Source organism: Fulmarus glacialis, unplaced genomic scaffold, assembly GCF_000690835.1.
Source record: "Fulmarus glacialis isolate BGI_N327 unplaced genomic scaffold, ASM69083v1 scaffold46535, whole genome shotgun sequence".
NCBI classification, from domain to species: Eukaryota; Metazoa; Chordata; class Aves; order Procellariiformes; family Procellariidae; genus Fulmarus; species Fulmarus glacialis.
This window is the reverse complement of record NW_009214532.1, coordinates 1-11,411: the sequence shown is the minus strand read 5'-3', so window position 1 is coordinate 11,411 and position 11,411 is coordinate 1. Positions and strand designations below refer to the sequence as shown.

Below are 11,411 nucleotides of genomic sequence, written 5' to 3'. Positions count from 1 at the left end.
GGCTATAGAATCCAGACACTACAACTCTTCAACATCAAACGCAGGGCAAAACGGGAATATTAGGTGCAAAATGTTTTTACAGCGTTTTTCTGGAAATGAAACCCTGCCAAACCAACTCTCCTACATTTTATCACAGTAGATGCGTTATGTTTTGGTCTAGAGAAAGATCTGCCTGACCAAGATATGATGGACTTGGTTTATCTTGCCACCTGAGCACATTTAGTTTTGCTTGATAGTCCCTAGATTGCTCAGACTCATATTGCTGACTGAAGGAGCCAACAACTTGTCATATCTGCAAGTTGGGCAAAACTGAAAGATTACACAAGGTCACTTTTGAAAAAATGAGAGCAAAATTCAGCTTTCTAATAAGACGGAACTAAACCTCATTCACTGAGCCATGTCACTGTTCATGCTGTATGCCACTACTCTTCTAATCTTCTAATACCCCTTTCCCAGTGTCTGAGAAAATACCCCAAAACTTGATTCCTGCCATTCCACTAACATTTCGTAGATTTATTTACAGAAGAGTAACAACAATTGTTCCTTACAATATGAATTTAGTCTCTTTCCTCAAATAGAGTATGGCTTTGCTAGTGGATTTTTTCTTCATATTTTGGGTAACTGAGATGCTGTTTTTGAGAACAGTTTGCGGTAGAGTTTGTCAGTCTAGAAACAGAGACTTACTGTCTAAGCAGGGTCAAACTATAACTTAAAAACAGTAAAGCGTGGCTTTATTTGAAGATACCATGGTGCTTGTAGCTGGGTGTTTCATCCTTACATTTGTTTTGGCAAACACCTCAAGGTCTGACATCTTTTGACAGTGCTCCAACTCAACAAGTGTCCCTGAACTCTCTCCCAGAAAGCATCAGACCTCTTCCTTTCATTCCCACATGGCCAAAGTGAGATGATTTCTCTGAACAGAGAAGCAAGTGACACCTAATGAGCTTCTTAGATAGTAAGTGAGAAACAAATTCAAATTCATATCTCTAATAAAAGTTTGAGGTACTATTACTGTGAAGTAATTTCCCTTTGACTCACTATGATATTCGTAGCCATGGCAGATACAGGAAGCAAAGGATTCGTATTTTCAAAGGGAGCATGTCCTTCTGGATCAGCCTTTAGGGAAATCATTAGGATGGACTGACAGTAGTGACATTTAGATGAAGGTGAAGGAATGAACGTGCCTATCAAAGCTTGTAATAATAAAGCCTATTTGTATTTATCTGTTTGCACTGTGGGTGAATCCTCTGTTCTTACACGGCTGTTTATATTGCACTGTTTATAGTTTTGTCTTCTGTATAGTCCCAATGGGTAAAATAGATGAAAACATCCTGCAATAACCCAGATCTCGGACAATATCAAAATGGGATTCAGATTGGTGTTCTTGCCAGGCTGCACTAGCGTGGTGGAGGAGGTGTGCACATCTACAGTCACTTAATTTCCCCGTTCAGACTATGAACCATCCCCAATCTTCTCTGCCCTGTGATTGCAAATCCATTCCCCATCTACCCCATATGCTTCTGCAAACAGGGACCCACACTTGTTTTCACGCACAGGCAGATGCCCGGTTCACCAAAGCACCGTTGGATCCTATAGATCTTTGGTTCTTTATGCTCTGGGACACATGAATCCTAAGAAAGTCCTGTCACAGGTCAAGACTTTGCCTTGGCACTCTGCTATACCCGAAGTCCTCCTGCCTCATGTTTCAACTTCTCCCTCCTTGCCTGTTCCTCACCAGGACTCATGAATACAGGCAGTGCAGACCTTCAAGCTTGCTGATGCTGGGCTGATCTCCAGTCCTGCCAGGGACCTCTTCGGCACAGGGGTGCTTTGCCCTGCTCTGAGAGGAATCCCAGGAGCATTTTTCTGCTCTGCAGGTGTGGGCTGCACACAAGAGAAGGGTCTGATGCCACCAGAGCTCCTTCCAGCTCTTTCTCCAACAGCTCTTTCTTCTTCAGGCAACAGTCTGAGCCAAGATAAGACACCTGCTCCATGTCAGAGAGCTGGGCTTGAGTGAGGACAGCTAAACCAGTTGGAATGGGTGGGGGGGAGGGCATGCACCCGGTCCAGTGTCATATACCACTGGAGATGGGGAAGAGGCAGTCTCTGTCAGCCATAGCCTCCTGCCTCATCAGTGGGCTGCTGTGGACTCTACCAATGCTCTATCCGCTTCTCCCAAGTCAGTCCTTGTCTTCTTGGGAAGATCATATTGGCTGAAGCAGAGTAGGGAACTAGCAAGCGGCAAGAGAAAACTTTTGAAATATCCCACAGTCTTCTCAAAAAGACCTTATCCTCTCCTGGCCATGCAGACATGTATTTGTTGCCTAGAAAAGTTGTTCTGTCACCAGGACAAACTCCAGCTATGCTATCCCTGGCAGGAAGAAGTAACTTCGCATGCCCTAGTGAGCAGCATTGTGCTGGCGTTGCTGGGCCCCAGCCCCAACCCTTCCCTCCCCTATTCCCACCTTACCACCTTGTCCCATCCACTTACCGCCACATCCCTTCCCTGCTCTTCCTTGGCCTTGCTTCCAAATCTTGAGGAGGAAAGGCAGATCCTGCCTCTGGCTGGGTCTTTGCAGCAGACATCACGAGGGAAGTAGCCTGAGGAGTTGCAGAGCAACAAGTTACTGCCAATCCCTGTGACTTACGGTAGCACTAACATGTGGTAGTGGTAACCACTTGTGCAGAGGTGCTCACCTGAGCTGCAGATGAGGTGTTTGCATGCCATCGCAGCTCCGATCGTGGCAGCTCAGGGAAGTGCGTCCACAGCAAGAGAGGGGAGAAAACCCCTCTGCGGTACTGTGTGTACCACCAAGGCTGGCCTAGAGAATTGTATACTGCTCCTCTACCATCACTTTGAGAGCGCATCCACATCTTAGTGGGGATGGGAAAGTCAGTATAGGAGTCTGTCCTATTTTTTTTGACTATCGTGATTTATAGGCTTGAATTTATGAGGCTTGAAGAAGGGAATTAGGAGTTTCCCAAACTGCACCTAAAGCACCCGAAGTTGTAATGCTCTTTGACTGTCAGAAGTGGGCTGAACTTCAGACAGTGCTGTACAGAAGTTTCCATTGACCACCACTTATTCATTTATTATATCTGCTCTCTCACTGATGCATGTGTGGTGTAATTGGACTTACTCTCCATTTTTTGGGCCGTCAGTTAGCAAAGGAAGCCAATGTAGTTGATTAATGAAGTTCATTAATCTGAGAATATGAAACCTAGAAGAAACAAAGAACTTAAAGTAAATAAACTTCACATTTTTTTATTTATTTATCCTTTATTTAGTAATAGCACCCAAAGCTGCATTATATTAACACAAGTAATAAAGCTTTCATATTTTATTCCTACCAGTGCATTTCCAAATCCAGGTGAAATGCTGGAAATAAGTAATGCTGCCATACCATGAACACAGGGTGTAGATCACAATGATACATGACTTACAAGTGAATCCCAATGTAATAAAATAAAAAGTTGTAGTTTAGGTATGAAACCTGTAACCTAAGGAACTGTGGCCATTTCTATTTCCACAAAGTACCATAACAAAACAGCGGCTGTAGGAACTATAAAGATAACATACTTAATCATACTTTTTGCATCATTTTATTGAATACTCCACGCTGGATGTTCAACTTATAGCTATAGTGTGTGTTGGCTACAATGCTACAATGAGAATGAGTATTGCTTGTATTACAGAAAGGGTCATGAAATGTATGGACCTGTCTGCATGTTTAACAAAATGAAACAGCAATACAATAAAACTGCACCACATGTGAATATTGTAAATGGTTAAGTTATAAAGTCATTCATTCAAAAATCCAAATATTTCAATGAAAAAAAAGTATATAAAATGTAGTAAAACATAAATTACATTTAAAGGTCTGTACATGATTCATCCTGCAAATAGAAGCACAAAACCAGCACTTTGTACAGTATTGCTTATTTTGGTCTTCTAAAGTTCAAAGATTAATCTTCACTAAAGAGGCAGGAAAAAACATGGTTTCACATGCAATCCAGCAGTAATTGCGGTAAATCAAGTAAGTGTATAACCCCGCACAAAACCCAACACTTTTACAATGTAGGAACATACATGTGGAGCCCTTTTCTATACTTGATAACCAATATGCAATTAAAGTTGGATTGTTAAGTTAGTGCACACCTACAATATCCCCTACAATATCCCCATTTTTGGTTAACAGTGTATTAAGGCTGCTTGCTGCTGAAAATACACAGCAGAGAAGGAATACTTTCATCCACAAATGCAGTCAGACGATCTCATTTGGAAGCTTCTGTCACAGTCATTCATTGGGAATGATGAAAGAAAGCCATCCTCTCTCCTCTCATGTTATTCCACAGGATGTTGTGGATGCTCTAAGTTTATGTGTGTTCAAAATCATTTGGATAAATTCATGGTAGAAAATTCCATCGAGGGCTATTAAACAGAAAAAAATTCCACTTCTGGCTTGGGAAGTCCCTAAGCCACAAATTGCTGGAGGCTGGGGGAAATTCTACAAGGGAAATTGCCCTTGCAGTCTTCCCTGGGCAGACATTATTGATGGCCTTTCGAGACATGCTACTGGGCTGGACAGACGCACGGTCTGACTCAGCACAGCCAATTTTATGTTCAGTTTCCTTACTTTTCTGGTTATCGTAATACAAACACGGATCAGTATTCTCAACTTGTTATTTTTTCAGACTCAAAAAGCAAACAACAATCTCATGTCCATTATATCAAAGAGATAAATACTATAAACTAAGCTGTCCATCACATCCAGGGCACTTCTTTATGCTCAGAACAATCCTGCAACCATAGTTGAATTCCTTTTTGTGTTACTGGTTTAAGCATAATTCACTAACATTACACTCACATATCATGATATACATGATGTGCAATGCTACTCTGCAATACGTTGCACAGCAACAGTACATAACTGAAAAGCAGCTTCCCTCAAGAACTGTAGGACAGTAAAAAAGATTAAACCCAGCAACTCTCTACCATCATATTTGCAAAATGTGATGGTGGCAATGGTCAATAAACCCAGTATATCATCACTGCTGCACTTTACATGGGTGTAGGTTTTTTAGTTTTGTTTCTTTTAGTCAGATCAAAATCACTGCTCTTAAGCCTAAGGATCTACAGTCTCCGTGCATGGAAGTGATGTGAAATTCTTAGTAATGAGGCCAAATTCCTTAGGCTTCTGATTGAATTTCTGCTTCGTCCATCTGAAGTGTGTCATTATCGCCCAGCAATTCTGTTTCAGGCACAGAGCCCTCCTCTTCCTCCTCCTCCTGGACGGGATTCTGGGCGATGTCTTCAGTTCCGTTGTGCGTGTCATCCGTGCCCTCTGAGAGCAGAGCAGCCCTGTCAGCCACCGACGCATTGGAAGGAGCGGTTGTTACGTAGCCTGTGCTGGTGGATCCACTTCCACTGTGGTGGGACCCTGGTTTGGGAATGATCTGGGGAGGCATTTGCTGAGGAGCCATTTGCATTGGAATTTGGACGGGGTAAAAATTTGGCAAGTAAGCACCGTAGGCAGGCATTGGCTGGTAACCATTGACTGGAATGTAGAGCTGAGGAGGTGGGACCATCGGTCTCATCTGCCCTTTCATTTGTATGAACTGCGGTTGAGGGAAAGCTGGAGTTTTCTGCTTTGGTCCAATGTACCTAGCATTGCTGACATTGCTAACAGGGCTTGTGCTGAGAGAACTTGTTTGCGTGGTGTTGCTTGCCCCAGAGGTTTGCGCTGAGCTGTTGTAATTAGAAAGGTTTCCCCATGTTCTTAGTCTGTTGTGTATATCTTTAAATCTTGGTCTTCTGTTGGGAAACTCATTCCAACACTCCAACATCAAAGTGTATATCCATGTGGGGCAGTCATCAGGACATGGCAAAACCTGTCGGTTCCTGATCATCTCGATGACATCCTGGTTAGAATAACCACAGTAAGGCTGCAGGCCATAGCTGAAAACTTCCCACAGCACAACTCCATATGACCATATATCCGAATCAATAGAAAACTTGCCATACATAATAGCCTCAGGGGACATCCACCGGATAGGAAGAAGGGAATTTCCCATCAGTTTGTAGTAATCAGCAGCGTAAACCTCCCTGAAAAGGCCTAAATCAGATATTTTCACATTCAGTTTATCAAACACCAGTATATTTCTAGTAGCCAAGTCCTTGTGGACAACGTGGTGGCTTGAAAGATATTCCATTCCTGCAGCTATCTGAGTCACAATGTGGAAAAAGTCTGCTGGTTCCAGAGTGGATTTTACTGTCTTGTCATCGTCAGTGCTGCCAACATCCGAATGGGGAGATCTCATCACCAAGAACTCATGGAGGTCACTGTGGGAACAATAACTAAAAATCATGCTTATGGGTTGTTCCTTCGTCACTATTCCCAGCAAACAAACAATGTTTGGGTGCTGTAATCGTGATCTCATCATTGCCTCATGTTTGAATTCCTCCCGAAGAGCCAGTTCTGCTTTGTCTTTAAGTGTCTTGATAGCAACAGCTTGTGTCTGTTCACCTGGTGCTGTACCAAAAAGATGCCCCTTGTAGACTTTGCCAAATCTCTCCTCTCCTAGTTCCTCCATAAACCGCACAGTGGACAGATTGATTTCTTTAAGTTTAGCCTGAAATGAAGTAAAGCAAGTAAGTCAGTGAAAAATCACAATGTTTTCTAAACAACAGAATCTCTCACTAACGGAAAGTTCCCAGGAGTTAGATGCTCCAAATGGAAAATGCATTTGGCCAAAACAACTTTTCAGCTTTTTGTATATTTACAACAGTATATTGATTTTACAGTTAACCTTGAAATGAGTTATACTATTATCAGAAGTGTAATTTGAATTATGCTGCAAGATGATGAGTGTAATTATTTTTAAAAAGGAGCAGCCATATTTCCTGCAAGCTAAATGAATAATCTGTTCAGAGTAAATCTGGCAAACAATGATGTCTATTAACTGCAGCTGCACTTGCCCTATAGATCTGCCCAGAGGTGCCCGCTGGAGATCTGTCAGAAAAGCTGTGGGCACTGGCTGAGGAGGTGGCAGCCTTGGGGTGAACTGAAACATCCCTCCCAGCAGAACGAAGAACAAAACCTCTCTCTTTCGGTTCTGCGGTAGCAGATACGCCCTTTCTCTGTTGCACTACAGTACACAGTACCCCTGCTAAGAAACCTCGCATTAGCTCTGATGAAGAGGGGGGTGAAAGAGGAGCAGAAGGAAGAAGGAATTTCTCTCTGGTACATAAAGGAAAAGGTGGCAAAGCCAAGAGTGAGAAGCCCCCAGAGCCTCCCTCCTGCAGCTGGCAGGGAAAGCAAGGGAGTTCGTGATGGTCATCTAATGGGTCCATCCTGACCAGCATGGGCTGGAGGTGTCCCCGACCGAGCCAGATGCAGCTGGCACAGCTTCATACACAGGGCACCGCAGCAGGAGGGAGCAGGGCAGGCTGGAAAGAGGCTTTAACAGGTGATTTGGGAACAAGCTCTGATTTTAGTGGCCAACAGACTGTGGACTTGACCAGACAGTTTCCAGCACAGCCCAGACTCAGCCATTAAACCTCCCCCTTGTCACACAAAATCAATGCAATTTGTTACAATTTGTGCATGTATCCTACAAATATTCTAGTTTCCTGAACAGATGTTGCCAATTGTTCCAAATTGAGCATTGTTTTTTAGAGCTTGCATCTTGTAAATGCTGTGATTAAAAATTCAACATTAGCTCTGAACAGGCTTTTAGCTGGAGATCAGTTAGTTGACCCAGAAAATTGAATGCAGGAGCTGAGATCAAAGACAGAAGTTCAAAGCCATTTTTATTTCACCGTCCTTTGTGATACACAGCCTTAGAAACATGTTGTACCCCGGCTCAGCTCCCCACTTGGTGATGGTTCAGAATACCAGCGGACTGAGCCGACAGATTAGACAAGAAACCCCACCGTGGATCCTGCTTTAAACAAGCAAACATGCCGCGTCATTACCAGGAGCAAAAATGAGCTGCAGGCTGAAGACTGGATCAGAAATAACAACATTTCCAGCCACTGAGACAACAGGCAGAATGGGGGTTGACAGGTAAGGGCAAATGTCATAAAATACTTTGTCCTGAAAGCTGTTGCCAGAGGCCAGGATTCCCAGATACAGCTAGCGAGTGCAAGACCTAGTTTTCACTGAAGTAGATGGCCAGCACAGTATGAAAATTAGGTCCCTTACAAACACGGCTCAATTCGAACATCGCCAACCTGAGACACTGAAAATCACAACACTTTGGAAATATGTGGCCAAGCAAATTCTGGAAAAAATACCTGTTTGTGTTGATTAATGAGTGGCATTTCCATGTCCTGGCTAGGAGATGCCATCAGCTGGCGGCGCTGTGGTGCGGCAGCAGATGCCTTCTGTTTGTTTCTGCACATACAGACCAGGAAGAAAAGGCAGGCGATAACCAGAGGGATGGCTATGCTGGGAACCAGAATGTACAGGATTCCCATTTTACTGTTGTCACGTGGACCTGTCAGGCACAGAAATGTTCATTGTTTACAACAAGTATTTTTAATGCATTCGATAGTAAAGCAAAGAAAAAAAAATCTGCGGTATGATTATTAATACTATATTTTAAACAAAAAGTAAACTCCTATAGCTTGAAAACAGAAGTCTCCATAATTTTCCATTAAATATTTCAAAGAAGGTTGAATGGACATAGCAACTAGCAGTATGAAGATAAACTAGAAGCCCCACATTCAATGTGTTGACTCTAACAGTACATGGTTTATTTCACTTCATTTTTGAGGCTTCCAGTCCTACGGAAACTGCAGGACATAGACCAGAGTATCATTGCATTATCTTGTTCAGGGGATAAAAAACAAGTGAATAGTCTTCGTCACAGTATATAAAGCAGTGAGCTCAATGTGATAAACTGCAGCACAACATTGCAGTCTGGCTTTCTCGCCCAGCTTCACCCATTTCATCAGCACTTTGCCCACTTTTTACCTCGACTTTTACCACCTCTGCCCAGAATAAAATAAATCTCACTTCTCACTGGCAGAGATATTATTTGTTCTGTACTTAATAGAATTAAAGTGCTTTTATTTTACAGCAAGACGGACATGAAAAAACCATCAATGCACTTAATAAGACTGTTCTGGAACCATCCTAAAGTGCTTTTTTCTTGATACTTAGAGACTTAAGAAAAGCATAATGATGTCCAAAACGTTCATTGGAACTGCCTGGGATGCTTTCTGCAATCCGTGGTTTTGCTATTTGTGGCTACTGCTTTCACCACAACCACATCCCAGTGTTATCTTTCACCATGTTACATGCAACGTAGAAATTTATTATAAGTGTCAAATCATGTTATTGTAAAAAAGTGAAGTAACTAAGAAATTTTATATCAATTTTGAGCACTCTTAAATATCCAGGCAGTCTGTAACAAAACCACTTTTATGGCTTCCATGATACATCTGTTGCTGCAGGAAACATGCTTTTCTTCCTAATGAAGCACAGTATTAAGGTGCTTTGTCATGTCCAAAGACTGTTGCCACTGTAACAGCTCTAGAGTGAAGGCTGTACCAATACAGGGAAGTGAGTGGGACAGTATTAAGCTATTAAGCTGAGAGAGCTGTGCTTCTTATTTTTGCTATAAGTTGTGCAGTACAGAGCCACCAGCAGACAGTGTAGGACTTTTCTGATAGGATCATCTGTTTTATGACATCTCTGCTTCTGCACTTCACATGGCTTCCTTCCGACCAAGCATGGTGCTACATCTCCCTCTACAGGATCTGAAAATCCTTGCTGCCTGCAAGATGCCTTACAGAGCGGAAGCAATATACCATTGAGTAATGTGAGCAAACCAAACACATATACAGGTGATAAGTACATCAAGTCTGGCATTTGGCCAGTTAGAATACAAACTGCAGCAGTATCGTTAATTATTATCTCTGCTTAAGTACCTGGTACGTAATTAAAAAGTGTCACAATATCTCAGTTACAAGCTCTGATCCCCAGAAAATATTAAACGCCTACAACACAAAACAAGGGTGACACATTACAGCAAGTGAAACATTTGAAAGCATAACCCTCTTAAGTGAATTGTACTTGTAAAAATAGGGAACATTCAAAATTACACAGGATTCAGGACAGTAGTAGGGGAAAAAAGAAAGAGAATACATACTACAAGAAGGTATGTCACACAGTTCCATGCGTACGTTTTTATTCTTTGTAAAACACCAGGGCCCATCCATCTGACCTCCAGGATTTCGGCAATACGCATGTCCTCCACCTAGCTCTGGAAACTGTGTGCTTGTCAGATCATGGCTGTGGGGACTCTGGGAGTCCCAGAGTTGGCAAGTGTGGCCAGACTTGGTAACGCTGACGGTCCCTCTGTAGTCTGCTCCAGAACCATTGTAGCACTGATGATCTGTAAAACAGGGTTTGAAAAAACGTTGCAAATAACAAAACAATCAAGGGCCAGCAAGACCAAATGGGTTGAAGTGCATAGACCATGTATGCAAAAAGTACTTGAATTTAGGTACTTCAGGATTTAAACGAAAGCTGTGGGTTTTGAAATTTCAGTTCTGCAAGTATCTGTTCTCTTACACCCAGTTATTTCTGGATTCTGCCCTGGAGTGTCTCAGCTTTACGGCTATACACACCAACACTTGAATGCAAGTTGATACTAATGAGCATGTATGGACCTTTAGATACAGGACAAGATAAGTTAACTAAATTAAAGATACGAGTTTCACTTCAGGAAAAGTCTTCAGATGCCAACGGCGCAAACTTCCCGCCACTTTTATTTCTAGTAACTGCTCACTTCCTAGAGAAATTAGTGCTGCATTTTCTAACACCTTTTGCCATTTTTTCCTTCTTTTCTTCCTTAGAAAGAAGGGATTCAGGCTTTTCTTCTCTTTAGATACATCGCTTTTGTATCTGCTGAACTCCTATCTTTATTCTCTCTCTGTTTTGCTGCTATCCTCTCTTCATACTTTTTGAGTGCTTGTCTCCCATACGTATCACCTGAACTGAATCATGCATTTTTCTGTATGTTTGCAACATTTCCTTCTCCACTTTTCTGAGTCCACCTCCCCAGCCATCAGGAATCCAGCTCTCTCAAAGCCCTTCCTCCAAACGCCCAGGGTACTCATGCCGTAGCTGTTCCACCAGAGGAGCACCGCTGGCTCTGAGGATCATGGACAACTTTCGCCAGACTTTTTGTTGTTTTTATTCTCATTCCATTTGCTCGATACCTCTTCCCTGGCTGATTTGTCTCTGTCATTGTTTTCTTAGTTATTTTTGCTTCTCAGCTGTACTAGATTATTGCCTTCCTAACACACAGCTAGTCTTCCATGCCCACCATGATCCCTGCTCCTAGCTTGGGTTCAGACAGTGGATATTGTCGTAGTTTAACCTGGCAGGCAGCCA

The 11,411-nt window shown here is 42.6% G+C and overlaps 1 protein-coding gene across 1 annotated transcript; it reads right to left on the bottom strand.

The window, feature by feature from the left end:
- Positions 1-4,698: 4,698 nt before the first annotated feature.
- On the bottom strand, positions 4,699-10,407 carry ROR2 (receptor tyrosine kinase-like orphan receptor 2; the record flags this gene model as incomplete). Its single annotated transcript, XM_009578581.1, has 3 exons — positions 4,699-6,633; positions 8,300-8,502; positions 10,162-10,407. Coding segments are annotated over 3 exons (1,892 nt in total), but the record flags the coding sequence as incomplete, so codon positions are not given.
- Positions 10,408-11,411: the final 1,004 nt, after the last annotated feature.